Genomic DNA, 23,137 nt, shown 5'->3' on the forward strand with positions numbered 1-23,137 from the left:
ATTGCTCCCTGTTTCCGGGTTGTAACAGCACTCCAAAATACCTACAGCATTATGTGAATATTTGATGTTCAAAAGAAAAAAAACAAACAAACAATTCCTTTTATTAATGAGCACTGACCTCGATGAAAATGAACTTGCCTGTCTGTCAATCATTTTAATCTTACGCACAACAAGTTCTGCTGTTCTTTGGTTACCTTTTTGCACTGAACAAAGTGATCCATGTTAATTAATTATTTGCAGGCTTTTCTAACAATGTTGTAGAGGTTTTTAAGTCACACAGTGTAGCTGATGGGCCTTAGACTGGGACATTAAATGTCACCACAGGAATCCCATGATCACACCTATTACATGTTGTTATGTCACCTGTTGCACCAGGTTTCACAGTAGGAGTTCCAGCAACAAACAATATTAATAACCACTTGAAAATGCCCCAGCATGTGCTTTAGAACACAGTGTTATTACTTGTTACTTATGTAACTTCATATTATTTAAGGATACCCTTTTAACATCTGACCATGGAGAACAGATTGTTTGTTTATTTTTTTTATGTAGACAAAGAAATAAAGGGTTTAAAAATAATAACTGAATTATAAATAATCTATATTTTTACTCGATAAAACAGTAGAAAAGTAATTAAAATTATTTCCTTGGAGTATTTATTCATTTTAAATACTAGACAATTCGGTGATATGATTAATGTGCTTCTCTTAACGTAAGTAAATAGAAACCATTAAAAAAAAAAAAGGATGCAGAGCGGAAGAAGAATCAGAGCCGACAGGAAGTTGCTCTCAGCCAATAGGCTTTTGCAAAGCGTCCTAAGCTGACGTCAGCCCGGTACCGATGAACAGCCGGTAGCATTGTAGAAAGCCGTACGGTTGCTCGCTGTTTGTACTTTTGTCCACTAATTTCTCCCTTGAAACGCGCAAACATGCCTTTCGATGTTAGGAGGTGAGTACGGGGCTTCCTTTACAATTTGGTTCAGATATTAAAAGGTTGGTGGCGATGTGTTAGCAGTCTGTGGGCTCTGGATGAATTAACGGCTGGCAAAACATCGCCTGCTAATCAGCGACTGAAAGTTGTAAAAGCAGCGATTCACATTTGGCATGAATGGGCGACATCGTGGCATGGGGGTGGGGATGCAGCGTTTTTGTTAAGTCGTTGGTGGAGTGATGCTCAGGTATGCTCACAAGAGTTATTGTCTGGCTTCCTTCCTGCGCATGTGCAGTGATTTCCACATCCTTTGTAATATTTGCAAGACGTGAACTTCAGGGCATTGTAACAGTTTACAGTCAGCATAGTTTTGTCATAGCGGCATGTTTTACTATGATGTGATAGTCTGGCTTAGTCTTATTTAAACCAAAGATTTATTATTCTCCTAATACACAAAATTGTGTCAAGACACTCATGATGATTGACCACCAATGCAAAGTGAAAAACAACAGGCAAAGAATAATAATATTCACACCTGATTACAATCCGTTGGTAGTTGAGCAACAGGCATAAAGCTAATATTCACACATACAGAGCTGCTGAAACTGTCAATAGAGCACACCCTAATCTAAATAAAGGACAGGATGTTTGCACTCAGCTGTAGTGGTCGTTTCACAATTTGGGCAGTGACAGGTACTGACTGGCATATTGAGAGACTCTTATGGTTACAACCACACACTCGGTTTTTAAATTTGAGAGGAAAGTACTAGATTTGTCAAAATAAAAACATTAAACATTGGTGTTTTCTTCTTCTATTTTTGCTTTAAAAATGAGCAAAACAATGAATCAGTTGTCAAAATAGTTAAAATAGAACAACCAACTGATTGAAGGTATATATGATGTTGGGAACCGTCTTCGTCCTTAGTAATAATTAGTGCTAACTGATTATTGATTTTGTAAATCTGGGCAAAATACTGAATTTGTAAGTTAGGTCACATTAGTGCTCAAAAAGGTTGATCAGTTGATTTGTTTATTGTCAGAAAAAATAACATGCAACTATTCTGGTAGTTTATAGTCATTTATAAACCTTTTTCTGCTTTTCTCAGTTTCATATAATTCCACATGTAAAATTTTTGAGTTTTGTGCCTTGATGACTGATAACGGTCGCCAGTTGCAGGTATGACTTGACATGAGCTGTCTGATGAAGTATTCACAAGTTGTCCTTCCTACCGACCACAGGTGTGTCACAATGAGAGAGCGACTTTACCAACGTGCAGGATCTGGTGTAACTCTAGCTTGCACTACATATGACCTGTGTTTGAGGGTTGTGCGAGAGCAGGTGTGTCATGAGGTTACCAAATGGTCATGTCCTGTCCAGATGCTTTGACTTTGTGCCCTGATCATACAAAACATGAATTGCAACAGCTGTAAATAGCTCGATTGACCAACTAATTAGTTGTTTCGAAGTTTCATCCACTCAGACATACTAGGAGGGTTAGTCAGCGGTGTGAGTGTAGTAACAGCATAGATTACCGTAGATTACACCATGTGTAAGAGTAGCATGTGTTCCCAGAATGCTGTGCTGTATTGTACAACCACATATGAAACACATCAGAAGTAAGTCAATATTATTGTTAAAGGATCACCGCTGTTATTAATTTTTTTTTTTTGCGTGTAAGTAACTCTCTTATGAATTCCTGTATTTAGCACTCAGCCCCAAGCTCACTGGTTCCTAATGAACATGTAAACCTTGAAATAATAGCTCACAAATATGGACTTTCATTGTTAAATGAGGATCAGTGATTTCCTAAAACAGCAAGGCACTGTAGTTTTTCAGCAAACATGGAGTAATAACGTAGCAGTGAATTAGTCAGTGTCATTTATATAGCCCAAAATCACAAATCAAACCATCACATATGCTGAGGACTATTTTCAGCTGTGGATTCGTCCACATTTGTTGTTCTAGGGAATTTTTACAGCAACAGAATCATGTATATTGCATATTTGTTTCTGTATGTGTTATTTGGATCAGCTCATTGTTTTCTTTGGAGTTGATACATGAGCAGTACAGGTCCTGGCCCTTCTTTAGTAGTGTGAATGGAAAATTGTGCATGCTTGTCATCATAGCATAATAAGGGAAGTCAAAATAAGGGAAGGCATCACAGTATTTACCTTTCCTTTGCTAACCGGAGCAGCCCCAGTTTCTCTGCCTGTCTGTGGACCAGCAGCTTTCAGAGCTGACGGGATATTTGTCATGACGTGTGGTCAGTCAGATAGTGCTGTGGTGGCTACACACGGAGAGAAGCAGCTACATTACAGCCAAAATAGCATATTTATATTTACATTTTTTTATTGCTGATTCTAAAAATTATCAAATTTTCGACTCAAGGCTGTGATACAATCTGAACTGTGGCTTTTGATATTCGTTTCACTCCAGATATGAAATGCCAACAGCATTACCCTTTTGAAACGAAGCCATGCTGCTGCTATAGTATCAAAACAACAGAAATAGTAGCTTATTCTGTCCATTCACTGAGGATTAATCGACTATTACTTTTCTGCCCTCAGTGTTATTTACAGAATTTTCCTTGTCCTATCAAAAGATAAGATTAGTTTTATATGGTTGTTTCAATTCTTTTTTTTTTTTTTTTTACATTACAGTGTGATGTGTAACATCAAAATGAGCTTTCTGTGTGGCTTTGAATGGTGTTTCACTAATAAACAACAAGTTTCTGCACAGGCAAAGATCATCTTCTCATAATAAGGATAACCTCATTCAGAATGACCGAACGGAAACTCTTCTGAATGAACAAACGAGTGAATAAAAGCTTTCATCCCCAAGTTTAGTTGACTTTCAGATTAAGTCATTTATTGACACACATAGGATGGTTTGGGCCGACCTGATGATGATGATGATGATGATGATGTAGTGTGTTTACTCCTGTGGTGATTAAATCATGGTGAGCTTCGGTAAGGATGCTCAGTATCACTGGATGTTATATCTCCTAATCTTGACAGTGATGAAGAAGGAAGTAGGCTGTTGCTTATAGCGTGTGATTGTGATGATCATCTGTGAAAAGAAGAAGCCTAATTGTCCATTGTTTGGTTTTACTCAGCAATACAAGTCTCACCATGACTCATGTGTGAGGTGCGGCTTATTTAGTGAGGGCCCTTTCCTAGAAAAGTGACCCTGTGGTGTCAGCAGAGAGATGCTGGTACACCGTGTACTCTCTAATCACAAAACATCTGAGCCCCTTTACAGAAGACAGAGCAGTGGGAAGTGACGCAGGGAGAACGTGTTGACTGTAATTCAGGAAATTACGAGCATCAGCGAAGAGTCAACGTTAATATTCATGAACACAAAGTGTCCTGAGTGCAGGAAATTTAGTGAAAATGAGTTCTCATCAAATCTATAAATACGTACCCTGAGTGCATCAAAGGTGTGGTTGATAACATTTAAACCAATAGCGATATATATATTTTAAATGAAATGTATCGTAACGCTTCAAGCAAAATTCAAATGTCAGGTTAATTACTCATGTTTTAAGTGGTGTGTTTTGATATATTTTAAACACTATATTTAAATAAAAGTGTGTAGACCTCAGAATATTTGCGATCCCTTAAAAGCATAGTTTCAACTGGTTTATAATGTTTTACTGTACTTTTAGACGTAAAATCATATTTCATTCAATGTGACCGTGTTAAATCCAGAGAAAAAGCCTAATAAATTAAATATTTGTCAACAAAAGCACCCCACATACTACAGTTTAAGTATTCATGAATAAATGGTAATTTATGCCTAGAAATGTACACTTGTAGTTTCACAGATTTATTCCAGTTTAATACATGTAATGCAACAACCATATGTCAGCATTATTATATTTATTGTACTCATTTTAGCTTCCAGTAATGTTTTATCTCTGATGGTCCTGTCCATGATCCTTTGGTGTTTTAAACCTCAGTCTATCCTTTTATGTGCTTTATTTGTGTTTGCAGGTAATACCAAGATCCACCCTGTGTCGGCCTCTCTTTATTATTTTGAATATTGCATTTACTGTGTTAAACCTATAGTAATTCTGTAATAGATGGATGAATTTGTGTTTATGCATCTGTTTTTGTTTTTTTTTGTTTTCAGCCTGACATTATGACACCTGTTAGGTGTAACTTTCAGTGTTCACAGGGTGTGCATCTTTGCTACTGCACCTTCAGCTGCAGGACAGTTTTAGATTAGATTTTGAGACACTGGGATGATTAGACCAGATCATTCATCTTTTCATCGTAATGCTAAACTGTAACTCAGTTTCCATTACGTCAAAGCGGAAGAATCAGTGTGGGCTCACCAGATATTGTGGAATTTGAAGACTTAAGTAAATATTATATCACTCAGCTTCAAATATAATTCAGGCCATGTGTCTTGTGTCCAAACTGGCTTGTGTAGGTCCCTGTGAGACTATTCACAGTTCACATATAGCTTCAGATTGCGTCTCACGTGACATTTTATTTCCTCGCTCTCACTTATATTTGAATTTGGAAGTTGGGGAAACTCCGCCTGCTAAAAATATGATCCCACAGCGAGAAGTTAGAATTTCTGTAGCTATTTATTACCTCATTTTAGATATAGACTTCAAAACCGTTTCAAAAGCAAATCTAATACGCTGCGGTCATTGGTGTCATGTTCCCTTAATGAGGCTTGAGACTGTGGTATGTAAAAATGCATTTGGTGTGTTTTTAAATGTAGACATAAGTGTATCCAGAGGGCTTGTTTTTGTGTGACACAACAGAACAAAGATCTATTTGTTTTCTATGAAAGCAATATTCATACGTGATGAAAACAAAAATTTCAGTTTCAGTAGAACTCAAGAAACGCTTATGTACAGAAGATATGTGTGCCTGGGCTTCAAAAAGCATACCCGTGTACATCAGTGTCATATTTGAATTTATGTACTAGAAATTATGGCACATTTATTCAATATATATGCGTACAACCCCAATTTGAAAAAGCTTTGATGCTGTTTGAAATCTAAACCAAAACAGAAACAGAATGCAGTCTACGTATGTATCTATCTGTGAAGCACACTCTATGTCTGAATTTAATGACTGCAGCAAGTTGGGACAGAGACGCGACACTCAATAAGTCTGGCAGATGAGGTCACTAATTGTTATCCAAGTGAAGGTATCTCCTTTTCTTGCTTGTTACAACCCTGATTCCAAAAGAGAGAGTTGGGACCATGTGTAGAATGTAATTAAACGCAGAAAAAAAAAAGAGAAGGAAATCAAGCTATGTTTATCCACAGTGGTTTTACAAGGCGTTCCCAGGCCCAGGCACTAATATCTTTCGTGCAGTCATATGTGACACAAAGTGGTAAACCCCGTTCTATCCTTCCTGTTGAATAGAGATCCTTCTGAGGATTCCCCTTCCACACCCAGCCGTGATGCTTTCACTTGTCTCCAGCTAACCTGTTGGTGGAATGTTTCAGGCCCGTGTTTTCTGTGCAGTCCACAACTTTCCCAGTCTTTTGTTGCCCCTGTCCCAACTTGCTTGAAACATTTTGAGGGCATCAAATTCCGAATAAGCAGTTACTTACAAAAATGAATGAAGTTGATAAGTGTGCAGTTTTTAATTGATACGTGTCAGGAAGGATTATTATCATATGTTTGTGTGCATAGTCGTTAACTTGTAAACAAGCTCAGTTGTCTCTCTGAGGTGTAAATAAACATCTCCTGATGTATTTCATACAGTTGCCATGGCCACTCTCAAACATGCCAAGGAGTAAACTTCCTCACCGCTTTGATTACAAATGCCGCTTTTAGTCGAAAAGAAGGTAGTTTCCATAATGATGTGAGTCCCCTATATTCTCCTCAGCGGAGCATGTAATTCATGAGTTGAAGTCAGAAAGATAAAAAGCAGCAAAATTAACATTTCAACTTCACTGCGTACGACGTTCACAGTATCACTGCGCTTCACCTGTCTGGAGGTAGGTGTCATGAGGTCAAAGCTGTGGCTGGCTGGAGAGGACATGAGGAAAGCTTCGCATTCAGGAAGTGTGTGACCTTAGAAGTTATTGTGATCCTGATACTCGAGCTGCCTTCCCAGCCCCTCTCTATGCTGTCTGTCACTTGTATCCTGCCTCTCCAGCTATCAACGCACACTGATCTAACACTAATGGAACATGGGTGAAGAAAGTTAGAGATGGAAGTGGATCAGAGAGAGAAAGAGATAGAGGGATGCTGGCTGAGGTGTTTAGGATCCAGGGATATGCACAAAGGAGCCAAAGCAGGAGCTGAGGCAAAGCAAAGGAAACAGCAGGGTTGGGGCTGGACAGGAAGCCCTCTTCTCCTGCTTCCTCCCACACCCTGCATTGCATCAGCTGTGATTATTTCACTGGCACTTCTCAGTAAAAGAAAATGTGAACAGATGTGAGGTTTTTTTTCTTTTTGGATGTAAACTGAGTGTGAGAGGGAGCGGGTGGGGTTTTGCGCATTCAGCGATGGGGTTTTGGGGTCGGAAATGTTTCACTGCCCAAAAAGGACATGCGCAAGAACTTGTGAACCTAAATAGTTTTTGTGTTGAGCAGCAGACCCCCCCCCCACACCCTTGAGCCTCGGCTCCACAAATAGCCAACAGTATGTCACAAGAGGAGAGTTGATTTTGATTGCTTCTGATTCACTGATTTTAGGCTCAGTTCGCTCTGAAAATATAAAGATTTAAATGAGAATAAATCTGCATTCTGATTTTGCCAGACCGATTCCTTTCCCTGCTCATACTGCTTTATGTAATTTCACTGTGACTTCCACTTGCTGCCAAGGAGATCAAACCATATTATTTGAAGCTGCTTCTACAGTTGTGTTTATACTTCAATGTGTCTCTTTTCATCGCTGTGTGTTTGTGTGTGTGTGTGTTTATGCTGGCTTTGTTTTCTTGTGTATTTGTTGAGTGTCAGAGCCCTTTTGTTTGGGTCAGGTCAGAATTACAGAGCACGTATTCAAAGGAAGAGGTGTGACCTTGTTAAAAGTGTGTGTGTGTGTGTGTTGTGACTTGCTGTCTGGACCTGTTATATGTAATGGCGGTGGTCCAGAGCTAACATTCCACCACTCTTCTGTAATATCGTGGAGCCTTATGGGTACAGAGTGTGCTTCTCTTCTCAGCACGTAGTGTTTACTTTTTGTATTTTTTTTCTCACTCCCATTTCCCCCCTTTTTTGTTTCCTTTTCTTTCTCTCCCCAGATTTGATATCTACAGGAAAGTGCCAAAAGATCTCACCCAGCCCACATACACAGGAGCTTTCAGTGAGTAGTCTTCCATGCACAGCAGGCCAAAACTATGAGCTTCTATTTTTGGTTGGTTGGTTTGTATGTTTGTTTTTAATTTGGATGTTTTATTTAATCAAGTTTAAGTTGTCAGTTGTTCACTTAGGCATAAGGCATCCCTGAAAGTTGCTTCTGTTGTGAGAGTTTCAAATTAAATATTCAGAAATATATATACAATTGAGTTTGGGGGCAATAAGCTTCTGTTTCCCATTCAATCAAAAACTTAAAATACAATTTAACAGTTAACTCCACCCCTGGCCAGTGGACAGTTAGCTTAGCTTAGCACAAAGGCTGAAAACTGGGAAACAGCTAAAATCTGTTATTGAGAGTAATTTCTTAGCCCTCGTGCAACACAGGATCACACTTTTTGTTTTGTACAGATTAAATGAGCGAAATATATATAATTTGTGATGTTTTGATTCCTGTGTTTGTGTTAAATTGAGCTAATTGTCTGCTATCTCTAAACCTGCAAATGCCATCTATCATCTGATCTCACTCTTGGTAAGAAAGTGAATAAGTGAGTACCGGTGCTCAAAATTTCAAACTGTTTCTATTCCTAATTCACTGACTGATTTTGCCTTGAAGGGTAGCTAATAAGTTTGTAATCCTCACAGGGTTTATGAGGTATTAGGCCTATTTTAGCGTAGCTGTCTTTTAAATGCGGACCTCTCTTTAGAAGGTAAAAGGAAGGTGGTGCCAGGCACCGCTTGGGGAGGTGGATGTTTTGAGGAGAAGTTTAGGAAGAGGAGGAGCTGACAGATGTCCCAGCGCAGGGGTACGTCCTGATGCAGTCAATTAGTACGAGGCAGTACCTGTTTTGGCAAGTATGTTAAGAATGTTAATGATCGTGTTCTTTCATAGCCACAGGCACCTGAGATGTCATCAGTGGAAATCTGAATGCTTTTCCTGTCAGGTCATGTGTTTTCCTACTTGCTTGTCATCGATAAGTCATTGTGTAATCAAGGGTTGTATTGATTATTCACTGCCTGATTGAGTGATGACACATTTTTGGCTCCTCAGTCATTTTGTTGTGTTGATTATTCATCAGTCAGCTGATGACAAAAAGGTGCAGGGCAGAGCAAAATGTCAAAATAAAACTGCTGACGGGTTTGATAAGCGTGTTCTGTCAGTGAATAGTCGACAGTTTTACATGGATTAGAAACACCTTTCTGGATGACAGCTCAAGGAATGAGTTTGCTAAAGATATACACGCAGTTTCCACCCATGAGGAAGTGGATGGAAGCTCTTCCTGTGTACAATCAACACCCTTCCTGTCTCCATCCACTGTCTAGAGGGGAGGCCGTTGGGTTAATTTGGATATATGACACCTCTTATTGCTTCACACACTGTGGTTCAGCTCACATTTTGCCTTGTGTAGCTCAGAGGGAACCAGAACCCCCCCCTCCACAAAAGGCCAAATATTTGACCCTGTCTGCTTTTGTTATTCTGTTTTAGGGCCACATTCCTTTGAGTTCAATCTTTAGTGGTATTTGCAATGAACGGTACCTCTGTTTTAGCCACAGCGGCCTACAGAGCTGTTTTAGCTTTGGTCATAATGAATCAGTCTGTTTTCTCACTGATTTTCTGTCATGGCATTTGTTTATTTTGCCTTTTCTGATAGGAAAATTCTAATTTGTCTGTGTTGCAGGAGGGAAAATGAGCCTTGGGCGGTACAAAAATAAATTTGATTATGAAAATACATGGATGTTTTGGGATGTCACTGTCTGATTCATGGTGCTTTTGATGGGGGGGAATAAAGGCTTCCTCTCAGTTAGAAGGAGGCAACTTTTGAGCCCATTTCATCTGTGGGCACTGGGAAGGATGAGCTCAAGCTTAAATGAAAAAACACATTTCAGAGCTGGTTAAATCATTTGCCTGGTCAGTTTTTCCATTGCGGAGCTCCAGTAGTTTAAATCAGTGTCAGCCCATTACTCTGATCTTTAATAATCCCTTTCCAGTATTGTGCCCTTTCAAGTAGGGACGCATTACTACACAAGTCTGATGAACCTGAATTGGTGACCTATGTGTCATAGTGACACTCCCTATTGTTTGCTGGTTAAACATTACCTTATGTAAAACCTCAACCAGCTGCAGGTGTGGCCGTGGTGGCCTGCCAACTGCAAGGTCATGTGACTGTGTGATGATCCTAGGAGACGGTTACCACGTAAATACGCTTCACCTGCTGAGTGAGGGCTTTCTGAATGGGACTCCAGCCATACCAAACAGACCACAGTCGCACAGCCACAGAGCAGACCCTTCCATATTTATCTTAGTACACACCTGACAACGTTTTCTATGACCCCCTGGCTGATTAGTTTGACACATGAAATGAAACATGCCGCTTCTCCTTCCGAGCTCAGACTTTATTTTGGCTCAAACTGAACACGTTTTTCAGGTTGATACTCCTACTTTGGTTTATGTCTCTGTCTTTCGCAGGAGCCATTTTTGGTCTGTGTGATTTTCAGCGTGCGAGTTTGTCTAAGGAAACTCAGAATGATGTGTTTGTAGCGCTTAGCATGAGCTCACCTCTCTCAAAGCAGATATGCTGTCATGGCTTCCTGTTGTGCTGGTATTCAACGGGTAATTAGTTTAGAAGGGTCTTTAAAAACCTGCGTAATGGGAGTCTTAACACCATCAGTAAAAAGCTATTTGGGGAAATCTTTTATGGCCACTGTGATTTCATTAATGTCAGTTTCTTAGGTCAGCAATACTAAAGGCTGGAACAGCCCAGCTCATTTGGCTTTCATCATCCCTTGAAATGCTGGCGTAATTTGACATTAATGTGGAAGAAGTGCGGTACGTAAGATCAACAGCCGCTTAAGTTTAAACAAGGTATTCATTCTGACTTTGTTCTTCCTCTCTGCCCACAGTTTCCATTCTGTGCTGTGTCTTCATATTCTTCCTGTTCCTGTCTGAGCTGACGGGATTCATAGCCACTGAAATGTAGGTATCACAGCATCGGGTCTCAGAATGAACTATGTGTCTTGTAATATCCTGTAGTTGAAGCACACTAATCTAGGTGGGATTCCTTCATTGCCACAAAGGTTCAAGACCTGCTGTCTGAAATATACAAGACAGGGACTTAATCATTAATGTCGTAGCCACCCACTATGATGTATTCTGCTCTGCCCATGTTGTAACCAATGAATGGAGTTGGTCAGGAAATTGACTTTGTGTATGCGTCAGCCTCTTGGCGATGTGTAATAAAGGATGACTTGCTTAGACTGTGACAGGAAGGAAATTACACTGACAGAGATACACAAATGCTCTCTTCTTGCAATTTGGCACAAGATGAATCTTCAGCTGTTAAGGTGGTGGACATGTTTTTGGACCCCCCCCCCCCCCAACCAATGAAGGTTTTCACCTAAAATAACCGTTTTCTTTTTTTCTGTTCATTGCAGTGTAAATGAACTGTATGTGGATGATCCTGATAAAGACAGTGGTGGGAAGATAGAAGTGAGTTTAAACATCAGTTTGCCAAACTTACACTGTGATTGTGAGTATATACATAATAATATATACATAAATACAACTCTTAATTTCTTTGCATTACACCTCTTGTTTTTATGTATTTTTCTTATTGCTTATGGCCTCCTTTTGCAGCTTGTTTTTTCCCCCCATGTCGGGCAGTATCATTCTTAACCTGTCATTAAACACAACGTATTGGCAGAAGATAAGTGATGACCTAGATAAAGAAGTCGGCTAAAAAGCACATAGTGGTTTGTTTGTGTTATGGCGTGCTTGTAGAAGAGACAAGAGTTTTCTCTTGAGTGTTGTGGCTGCCCACCGCTACTTAGGATGGGTTAAATACAGAGAACAAATTTCTCTGGGGATTAAAAAACTCAACCTAAGTTGGGCAGGCCCTGCTGAAGCTTGCCAGGATGGAGAGCCGTCACCGGTTATTTGTTCTCCATGACTCCTGTCAGAAACTATGCCCAGTGACAGATCAGGCACATACACACACCACGCCGGCGAGGCTCGGACAGCACGGAATGACACACCTTCACAGGATTCGAGCGATACCCAAAAATGGGAAAGCTAATAAATGTTTGTGTGAAAAATGAAGCCCAGATTTGTGCAAGAGAGGCTTTGGAATGTGGATGCGCAGCTGTCTGCCATGTGTTAAGACAAGCTCGCTCCTGGCATGCCTAAACAAAGGCTGTTTCCTGCCATTTCCAGTTAAAGCGCTCGATGATTATGTGTATGGTCGTTTCGGTTTAGCCGCAGATTTTATTTATGTATTTATTTATTTATTTATTTATTTTTGCCGAAATGTGGGGCCCTCTTAAATACCAGCTCAAACACGTGGGTCTGACCACACTGCAGCTGCGTGTAATGAGCAGAAATGTTCCTGCATTCTCCCGGAGAGTTAATATTGTACACCAGTTTACTTTCCAGGCCTCCGAAGGGGTTGTCATCCATCACAGATTTACTCAGAGGGAGAAATCACTTCATCATGGAAAAGCTGGCGTTTCCATCTCTTTTTAACTATTTATCTGCTCGGCTGTGCCGTTGCAGAGTTAAAAAGGGTCTCCCTCCACTGAACCTGAACGCGTCTAAATGTATCAGAAAGGAGAAACGAACATGTCAGGATGGACTCACAGCGGCAGACTTAACTTGTAACTGTGCACTGTATTTTGAGATCTGTGTAGACTGGAGAGGTGGGCTGGGATGGTCGAACTTGTCTGTTGAATGTCAGAGGTCACACAGACGGCATGTAGAGGTTTAAGCACAGATCTGGCAGACGTCTCTCTCTCTCTCTGCCCTGTCAGCCAACACGCTCAGCATGCAGGCCAGGAAGCCAGGCCAATGCAAGGTGCCAACACACGGCGGCCTGTGGGAGGAGGCGGGTGGGGGTTGGGGGGGGGTCAGTGAAGCATAGATGGCAAAATACAGGCAGAGAGAGGGCAACAGACAGGATAGGTGGTCTGTTTGGACTTTGTATGTTTACTCTGTGGGCCACACTCTGCAGTGATATTCAGATTTTCTCTCTTTATTTTTCTCTGCCACTCTTCATGGAAACCTTCTTGTAAAAATGAAAGTAAAGAGTTTTATGATCATTATTATTATTTTATGATTATCAGTTAATCTGTCAATCATTTCTGTGATAATTAGTCATGTAGTCCATTAAGAGTCTGAGCTGGAAAATTGCCTCTCACAAAGTGGTGACACAGAGTCTTTGTCTGACCAACAGAACTGAAACCTAAAGTTCTCATTTTTTACATTTATTACATTATTTTTGACATAACTTTGTGTAATCACTTACTGAACTTTAAGACAAAACTAAAGATCAAGAGAGTCCTGCAAAACAGAAAAGTGGCAAATGATGGGAATAAAGCAATTATGTACATCAATTCATCAAAGAAATCAAAAAGAAAGAAAGAAAAAAAATAATTTCTTTCTTTTGCTGCTTCTCTGTGTGTTTTATCACTGGAAATCGAGTGCGTTTGGATTTTGAATTGTCAAAGTTTTGTCTGTTTGTTTACTAATAGCACAATCTTTGAACCAGCGGGGGAAACTATGAAACATTTGGTTTATTTTCTTTCTTGTCCATCAAGTAGTTAAATTCTCTTCTTGACCTTTTTCAGTGGTGGGTTTGGACATCCAGGATGAAATGGGCCGACATGAAGTCGGCCACATAGACAACTCGATGAAGGTTCCCCTCAATGAGGGTGATGGCTGTCGCTTTGAGGGAGAGTTCACCATCAACAAGGTAAGACCCCATCACACAGTAGAATGGAGAAGAAAAACAACCCACACACACTGTGTGAATTACATGTTTTATGTGGCTGATCCCCTTTAAAGAAAACCAAAAAATCTGCTTTTTTGTGCTCAGTAATTACATCAGGATGGATTGAATAAGATCCCTGATATTTTGTGGGACTGTATTTTGTTTATTTGTCTCGGTCTTGAGTTAAACATAGAGGGTGAGCCCCTGCCTGACACAAACGAGGTCGACCAGCTTCCCCCACTTGTAGTCTAAATTAAGTTATGTTAAATAGACGAGTGCTGGGGTCAGCTTTGCTTACATCTGACATTATGGTCTGCGCCCTGCAAAGCCTTGTTTGTCCTACCACCATCCTGTGCGTCAGTCTTTCCAGTGCATTTAAAATGATTAACCCAGCAGTTGTACATTCAACACTCTTGCTTGTGGAATATGTGGAAATAAGAGAAACGTGTGTAGATTTTTCTTCCGGAGGCAAGGACCATTTAGTGTCCAGCCGTGTGTGTTTTCAGATCGTAGCTGGTCATTAGTTAACTAGATGCGTTACATGTATTCATGGTGTTGCTGTCACAAACTTAATTAGCTGTGTCTGTTCCTGTGTGTGTGTGTGTGTTGTCAGGTGCCAGGAAACTTCCATGTGTCGACACACAGCGCTACAGCGCAACCCCAAAGCCCTGACATGACCCACACCATCCACAAGCTTGTCTTTGGAGAAAAGTTCCAGGTCGGCACTCACACTAACCCTCACTCAGAAAAGTCCTTAAAGTATCAGGACATAACACTGACCTCTTCTCTTTCTTTTGTCACACAGGTACAAAAAGTAAAAGGAGCCTTCAATGCGTTAGGAGGTGCTAACAGGCTGTCATCTAATCGTACGTATGCATGCACGCCGCACATGTTCTCTTCTTAACCGCTGTGTGACGTTTATGTAAGGCTGCTTGCTGACATGGAACGGTGCAATGAAATGAGACACCTAGTGGATGGCTGGATCGTACCCAGACTGAGTGGAAACTTCACACATCTGACACTGCACCTCAGATGGAGCCGGTTACGTCATTAACAAAACTCCATCCTTATTTGGACAACCGAAGACATTTTTTTTTTTTTTAAATTATTATATTATTATTGAACCAAACTTTGTTTCTCTTGCAGCTCTGGCCTCTCATGACTACATACTGAAGATTGTTCCAACAGTTTATGAAGACCTAGCAGGCAAACAGAGGTTCTCCTACCAGTACACAGTAGCCAACAAGGTGGTGTTATCCTTCTTTTCCTTTCCTGTAAGATCATTCCTCTGTGTCATGTTGTTTTTGCGCCGGAGGCAGCGTAACCATCCTGACATATGGCCAGAGCGTGTATTGCCGTGTTACCTTGTGCACTCACCTGGAAGTGAAAGCTCACCCCTAGTGACTGTAAACGCTCTCTAGATGTCAACAAACCATAAACACACTTCTTAGAACTGTGTTGACTGACAGCTGGGTTTGGAGTAATAACAGTGCAGGTCAGCTGTGAGCCATGGAGGATGAAGGCCTGTGCGAAATGTTCCAAATTCTTATCGCCAAAGCATAGATGAAGGTCTCGCTGAGGCACACTTCAGTAAAACTGTCAAATTTAAATTTGGGCGAATAAGGAGCGATTTTTGTAGAAATGTGGCTTGTGTAAACTCACTGATAGCCATCTCATCACATAACAAAACACAACACACCTTCTCTCAGTTAATCATCAGTTTTATTCGGCCGAGATTCATTTTCAGTGAATCACTTATGACTTTTGAATGACTTTATCTGAAACCAAATCTGCAGTGACTCATAAACATCGCCACTCGAGATGTGAATGAAATTACAGATTGCTCTAAATTGATTTCTAAACATGGTTGATTTACTCTGTCTGTGTTGATTGAATTGATTTTTTTTTTGTCTCATCATGCGCAGGTCCAGAACTCATTACAATTTCTAACACATTTTCCACCTCACACAGGAATATGTTGCTTACAGCCACACGGGCAGGATCATCCCGGCCATCTGGTTCCGATACGACCTCAGTCCAATCACGGTCAAATACACAGAGAGGAGACAGCCTTTCTACCGCTTCATCACAACCGTAAGTGAATTGTGCTCTGGTCTTTGTCCGAACCAAAATCTTTGTCCAAAATAAAATAAAATGTTTTTTTTGAAAAAGTACATTTATTTTAATTAAAAGTAGTTAAAAGGTTTTTCCTTGAGCCTCATTGGGCGACTGGAGGAAAATTACTGACTCTCCCTTCACAGTGAATATTCTTTTTTTATATTCACAGAGGTAGTGATATATATATATATATATATATATATATATATATATATATATATATAGTGAGTCCTAATAATATCAGTGACTTGGCATGGTGCCTGTACTTAGATTTTAAAAATGTACCCACTGATGATTAAAAGTTACATGCAAACAAAATCCAGGAGCTGAAAAGAAAGCCTTTGTTTTCTGTACCTGCTTAGCTCTGGTGTTAGTCTTCCTTTGCTGATTAACTCCAACGTTCCCCCAATGAACGAAATCAGACATGAGGTACCTTAGTGTAATGACAGCTATGTTGTATTTTATTAGTTTAATCTGTATAAAATACGACTCCCTTTACTTCTTGAATTCCTTTTATCCTTCTCTGCCTCCACTCCCCACCTGAGCTTTCTGCTTGAAGAACCGGCTCATCAGTAAAGTTCCCCGCTGACTGATATTGGGGTCAGGGTTAAATTGGCTGCCTTGCTGATGAGCCACACCATTATTTGTCTTTTGTTTTGTTTAAGTTCATCATGACTTAATGCATGTGTAGGATATGACTCTGTTCATAGTTTGATTATGAGTCATGGCTTAAGATTGTGAGTCAAGATTCCAGCACATGCTGAGGTGTCAACGTAACGTGTTTTCAGGATTAAACCTGATTCAAAGCAGCTGATAACACACCACAGAAAAAAAAATACTGCAGCTTTTAAACAGTCAGGCTGACTGAGTGATTTGTTTTCTGCAGATCTGTGCCATCGTTGGCGGGACGTTCACGGTCGCAGGAATCATCGACTCCTGTATATTCACCGCCTCAGAGGCCTGGAAGAAGATCCAGATAGGAAAAATGTCATGAGGACCGCTCCCCACTCCTCCTTGCATCTTATTTATAAGTCAAAGTTGCTAGCCTGTTAGCTAAATCCAACCCGTACTCGAACCAGCTTTCTTTTGGAAATTGCATCAGCGTGACCAATGAAGCAGCTCAGGCACTTGATCTAACTACCAGGCTACTGTGTCTCAGTTACTGCAAAGTCCTCCAAGGCTCCGTCTGCTCTGGTGACATGTGGACACTGACTATCACATGTCCGCTTCTTCCGTCTTCAGTGTCAGGAGAGGAGAGGACATGGAAGTTTATCATAGGGCTGAAGAACTGTGTGCCAGGGGTTCAACCAGTATGGTTTTTGAAGGCTGCATGAAGCAAGAAACAAACAAACAAAAAAAAAAGATTCCCACTGCTATTCAAATTTTTTAAATTTGGTGCTAGCACCAGATCTCCACACACACTCGTAGGGACATTACGGTTTATTGCTGAACGGTTTACCAAAAGACATTCGTTTATATTCAGTGTTGAAATGAATTTTGAATAAAAGGAGAATTTGAGCCAGTTACTGATCAACCACTGCCAATGGGAGTGTTCATTTTAAGGAAGTGTTGTGTGTTAAAATCTGACTGAACTCTTTAAGTATTGTGGTCATTCAGTTTGTCCAGAAAACTGCATTTTGTGTCATTTGGCTGTCATTTTATCTCTGATATTCGAGCTGTGTGCCAGTAGGTTTACTGTCCCTTGTACAGGGTTAGTCTTATTTGTTTGTCCATCAGTTTCAGTGGCTGCGGCTGAAAGCAGTGTTTCCACTTGTTCCCTGCTTCATGTTACAATTACTTTTAAGAGACTCCTTTCAGTACAGTGGTCATTGTTTACCTTTCAGTCCATTGCTATTAAAGGTCCTAGCTTTGAGTTTTTCCCATTTTGATTCAATTATTGCTTAGAATGTAGTAAAGGTCTTGATTTTCATGAGAGATAACTTTATTCATGCTTTTTTTAATAAACAAAAAGAGAGAACTTGTTGGCCGAGATGTTTTTCCTTTTTGGTTATTGTTTTTTTTTTTTGTTTGTTTGTTTGTTTGTTTTTTTGCTTTTCTACGTGATAATCGCAATCCTTCCAAACTAGTTTTTCTGCTTTAGAGAACATACATTTCCTGTTGCGTCTCAACTTATTGTGCAATGCCATGTTTTCCTCAAGTAAAGGTTCCAAAGAAATGACTTCTAACGAATTCTAACGTTTGTACTAACTAGTTTGAATTCTGTAGGATAGATTTGTTTTACGGATCTCAGAGGGAGTGCTCACCTGCCAAACTGAGCTTTAACAGGGAAAGATGGTGTAATATTTTTGACCTATAAAGGTGCAAGAAATTGGTTGAATTCATTATTTAAAGAAAGAAGTCATGTAGAGTCCAGGTTGGTATGGGGAAGTAAAAAAGATATGGGCTGTTGGTTTTGACACTTATTTCAGTTCTAAGGTGTCAACTTAGACCTAATCACGGTTAGGAAAAAAAACGTGATTGTCTTTGCCCCCTTTTCAGCTGAAAGTGAAAGCTTTCCTGAATTTATCCAGTTGACCTTTTTACCAATTACTCATAGAAACCAAAAATGGAACCAGTACACCTAAGACTTTGCATGAACTAACCCCTACAGACTGTAATTTTAGGTGTGTTTACTTGTGAATGTACTTTGCACCCAGTACATCATTCATTTCCCTCAGCTGGCAGCCAGAGTCAGCACCCTGCAGGTTGTCATTTGTGATGTGAGAGGGTGTTAGGTTGTCACAGCTATCATCATGCTTACGTCCAGCTCCGATAAGAGCTGTTAAGTGTGACTCACGCTTTTATTCAACCTACATCCCTCTGTTTACCTCCGTCGCTTATTCATTATTCACGGTGTCGTGTATCCAAGCGTCTCCGCCTCCACTGAATGACACAGATCCACAAATATCTGCCTGTTTCAGTGATTGGTCCCTCATGGGAACCATCATGATGCTTGTGGCTGTAGTTTGCTGTGGACCTGTAATTTAGCACAGCATGGCAAATGCAAATTGCTCTTAAAACATGCACTTCACTGGAACAATGACAGCTCCAGCTTGATCATAGAGAGAAAAACCAGAAGAAGACAAATTTATTTATTTATCCCCATATGAGTCATCATTTGTACAAATAAAGGAAGAATACTCTGTATATAAAAGCTAAAAATATAAATGTGTGAATAGAAAATACTTAAGGTTTGATTTTGTCATAATGCTGCCACCCGGTGGCTCATTAGTGGAACTTTAGGCACTTACAGCTCAGTCCGTGTGTTGAGGCAGCAGCCCGAGAGGAGAAGGAGTTCAGCTCTGGTCATAACAATCTATAACCTGATCTTTATTAATAAATGACTGGCTACATATTAATACTGAGATAACCTCCCTCGACCTGAGTTATCCACTGTTTGTTTGTTTTTTTTTTTCTTTTCACTCTCTCCTTCTCTCGGGGTGCAACTTTGCTAACATTACACATTGGAGGAGGCCAGGCAGGTGGCGTCAGGCGAGGAGAAGAAGTCACAGAAGCCCTCCTCGGACAGGTGTCCGTACTCGTTGTTGTAGAAGGTCTGTCCTGAAAGCTGGCTGAAGAAGTTGGGACGGTGCCTGGAGCTGATGGCGCCACTGCTTCGACCCAGGGAACCATGGGAGGCTGTGAGAGGCTCAGTGCTGCTGCTGCTGCTTATACGGCTGGAGATGAGACAAACAAAAAGAGCCGTCAACGTTCTTGTAAAGCACCAAGGCAGACGAGCACTCATAGTAGTACAACCCTGAAACTTGGGATACACAGAGCTCCATTGTCGTCCAAAAGCCACTAAGAGCATATCAATGAGCCATACTGTGGTAGTGGTTGACATGTTCCTTTATTACTATAAACACAGGCACTGTAATTTATTTTGAGTCCATCCCACACACATTGTCCTGCTGCTGTAAATACTAGAGTACCAAATCCACAGCTGAAAATAATCCCCAATACAAACACCATCCCCTCCTGTTAGATTGGCTTTGTTATACGCTGCAGTGCCCAGCTGTTATGGGAAATAAAAAAAAAAAGACAAGAAAATTAATCTACATATTCCTGGCTTATATTAAAAGGTTAATGTCTTCATGGAGGATCAACGGGCTTAAGGCTGAGGTCCACAGAAGGTGGAAACTACTGAGAGATGGACACAGTGTTGCTTTTTTTCAGGCCTAATGGTAAAAATGCTAAATATTGCTAGTATTAAACTTTAAAAGAAAAATGCAAAGTCTTCATGTTAATCCCACTTGCAAGCTTAACAATAAAAGCTACTCATTACATTGTTTAGTTATTTGTAACTGTTTTTGCACACTTCTTGTTTTTTGCACTCTTTTTCTGTCCTTGTGAGCTGCCACGACAAGTGAATTTCCCCACTGTTGGATCAATAAAGTTCATCTTATCTTATCTTATATATATATCTGTTAAATATTTTTGATTCGTGATTTCTCGTTTATTTGATGAGAGCTCCACAGGTTTCTTATTGTGGTTCAGAGTAGCTGGAGGTGAGTACGCAAAGTGACAAAGCAAAATCTAAATGTATGAATGTGACAATAAGGTACTTTTGCAGGCTACCAGTAACAGATGCACATTCAGACAAACATGCTGGCTTTGCTTTGGTTTGCACCTTCCTTATGATGTAGTTCTCTTGCTTTTCCTTTACATGTTAATTCCCCACATTTGGAAATGGTAAGCACAAACATCTAATTAAAACAAATAAACATAACTAGAATAACATACCACTGCGTCTGTGGCTCTGACCAGTTCTGAGCTACTCATGTAATCAGTTGCTGCTTTTAAAGGTTCCTCCTTCATTCTGCTGTAAGTAGGAGTGAGCTGTTAGATAAATGTTCTTATAGTTCTGACCTTTTTTTTGTCTAAATAGTTGGCTATTTAGACCTTTTGTGTAATTCTAAAACTTTCATGAACTGGCATTGGGTTCAAATGACTCAGACAGTTTGAGACACTTCTGATGTTTACTTCCTTTGCAAATCTACAGTTTCACAGTGTGAGGCTGTGAGTGACTACACGCTTGCAAGAGTGAGACAATGACTGTTTTCTCATATTAACTCTAAAACATCTACAAAAGTAGCCTTTACTAACACATCTGAAAGGCCTGGCTTTATCCCCACAGTAACTGTCATTTCACAGCGAGTAATAAGCTGACTAAATAAATGGCTGCATGCCTCTTTCAGTTTCAGACAGTCATGTGGATCGTGAGCTTTCCTCTGATTAACCTTTTTGAGACGGCACCCCTGTGCTGGTGTTCAATTCTCTCGAATTCTTCGGAGGCCAAAACCATCCCGCTGTCTGTCTGGTTGTCCTGGGAAGAGACACAGTTTGACATCATGTGAATTTTAAAAGTGCATTTAGTTGACCCCCACTGCTACGTCTGAGGGCAGCTGAGCAACTATTTTTGGGAATTATGTGGGGAGAAAAATTCCCAAAGCCAAATGGCCGTCGCAAAATGTCACCAGTCGGTTCACATTTTCAACAATTGATGAGGAGATAAAGAGCTTACTTGAGGAGCTTTCTGTGGGTGAACCTCCAGGGGCAACTCTTCAAACGTCTTCACTCTGGGCTGGCATATTTTGGACGGTCCCACAAACACACAGCCGGCAAAGGGCACGCAGTTATAATACCTGGTCAACAAAAGAATAGCAGATTAATAAATGATAGCGTCTCCAGATGACGTACAAATGCCATGAAAATATCTTAAAAAATAACAGCAGTTTAAAATTTGATTTTTAAATAATTTTTGTTATGAATAGGGCCGATTTCAGGCTGGGGGCCGATGGCGTTCATCAAATCGAAGCAAGACATACGGCGAGTTTGTGCATTTATAAAATAGTGTGACTGGACTTGAAGCATTCATAAGAACAAAACTCACAGAAAAAAGGTGAGAGAGATTCAGGCTGAGAATAGGAAAATGTACAAGCACCAGGCATAAAGGGAGAAAGGCTTTTTGTTTATCTAAGGGGTCGGATTTCATAAAGACTTCTGTTTATCTCTGTATGTGCAATTTAAAGGATAATGCTGCTGTAAATCCCATGATAATCAAGAATTTCCCTCCAGGGATAAATAAAGGAATTCTGATTCTGATAAGGCATTAGTCTGTCTCAATACTTTCCTTGTATGCCTTTGCCCCTCGGCTCAAAGCCCATTGGTTAAGCCGTGGCCTACAGGTTGGAGAAGCTGCTTGTGACTGGAGGGCTGCAGGTTTGATTCCCCTGAACCGGCAGGAAAAAACTTTGGTGGAGGGATGGAGTGAATAATCAAGCCCCCCCCCCTCCTTTGGTGACAGCTGACGTGTCCTTGAGCAAGGCACTGCTCAAGGGCCCCTTGTGTTCAACCAGTGATGGGTTAAATGCAGAGAAGAATTTGTTGTAAAATATACTGGCAATAAAGTTTGAATTTTAAGTTTAATACTAAAGATTTGCACACTAAAAAGTGGTCAAGGAGGTACTGTATAATTTCAGCAGGCAAAACAAAAGGAACAGGTGGGTGCAGTATTTTTAAGCAAGCCTAACTCATAAAGGACTGAAGGGTACAATTGTTGGGAACTACTTTTAGCTGTGGATTTAGTGCAGCAGGGTATACGTAGGGTGTATGTGAGGTACACTCAAAATAAACTACAGCATGTGTGTCTACACAGACAGTACTTGTTCAATTTATTGATAATAAGAAAAAAAAATGGCAGGATATAATGCTTTAGAGACAAGTTTTTACAAAGTTTTTCCTGGTGTGACAGTTTTCCATGTTCATACCCTTTCATGGGGTCTTGAAGGACAACATGAGCACGCATTCGTACCTGGCGGGCAGAGTGTTGCAAGCCAGCCTCAGTTCCTCTTCAGACGGAGGCCGCGAAGAAGCCTGTGAGAAACCATCATCTTCGGAGCTCTGCGAGTGGTTCAGAGGGATGTACTCCTTCCCATCCTGAAGAGAATTCATTTAAAGATTGAAAGTAAAAACATTAACATTGAAAGCATCTTTACAAGGTAAAAACATCACTTGCGAGAATAAGTGTGTCTCCGGCAGTGAACTCAC

The 23,137-nt window shown here is 40.4% G+C and overlaps 2 protein-coding genes across 5 annotated transcripts in view; one reads left to right on the forward strand and one right to left on the reverse strand.

Moving 5' to 3' along the window:
- Positions 1-791: 791 nt before the first annotated feature.
- On the forward strand, positions 792-18,077 carry ergic1 (endoplasmic reticulum-golgi intermediate compartment 1). 4 transcript variants are annotated; one of them, XM_046405560.1, is made up of 11 exons: positions 932-948; positions 8,156-8,217; positions 10,939-11,034; positions 11,109-11,181; positions 11,640-11,734; positions 13,827-13,951; positions 14,583-14,687; positions 14,775-14,835; positions 15,116-15,216; positions 15,941-16,063; positions 16,974-18,077. In XM_046405560.1, exons 3-11 carry the CDS (start codon positions 11,019-11,021, stop codon positions 17,079-17,081), a joined length of 807 nt encoding a protein of 268 aa, XP_046261516.1. In that variant the 5' UTR covers positions 932-948; positions 8,156-8,217; positions 10,939-11,018; the 3' UTR covers positions 17,082-18,077. The 4 variants fall into 4 exon arrangements, with proteins under 4 accessions (XP_046261515.1, XP_046261518.1, XP_046261516.1 ...); XM_046405559.1 differs by lacking the exon at positions 10,939-11,034 and having other exon boundaries at positions 792-948; XM_046405561.1 differs by lacking the exons at positions 932-948; positions 8,156-8,217 and having other exon boundaries at positions 10,938-11,034.
- A 1,083-nt stretch (positions 18,078-19,160) lies between these two features.
- Positions 19,161-23,137, reverse strand: part of flt4 (fms related receptor tyrosine kinase 4) — a 40,727-nt gene continuing 36,750 nt past the window's right edge. Inside the window, exons 27-30 of the mRNA XM_046405558.1 lie at positions 22,902-23,026; positions 21,612-21,732; positions 21,328-21,413; positions 19,161-19,764 (exon numbers count right to left, since the gene is read on the reverse strand). Coding sequence (XP_046261514.1) covers positions 19,545-19,764; positions 21,328-21,413; positions 21,612-21,732; positions 22,902-23,026 — 552 coding nt within the window. The 3' untranslated portion in view covers positions 19,161-19,544. The remainder of the gene's footprint in view (positions 19,765-21,327; positions 21,414-21,611; positions 21,733-22,901; positions 23,027-23,137) is intronic.

Source organism: Scatophagus argus, chromosome 12 (assembly GCF_020382885.2).
Source record: "Scatophagus argus isolate fScaArg1 chromosome 12, fScaArg1.pri, whole genome shotgun sequence".
NCBI lineage: Eukaryota > Metazoa > Chordata > Actinopteri > Scatophagidae > Scatophagus > Scatophagus argus.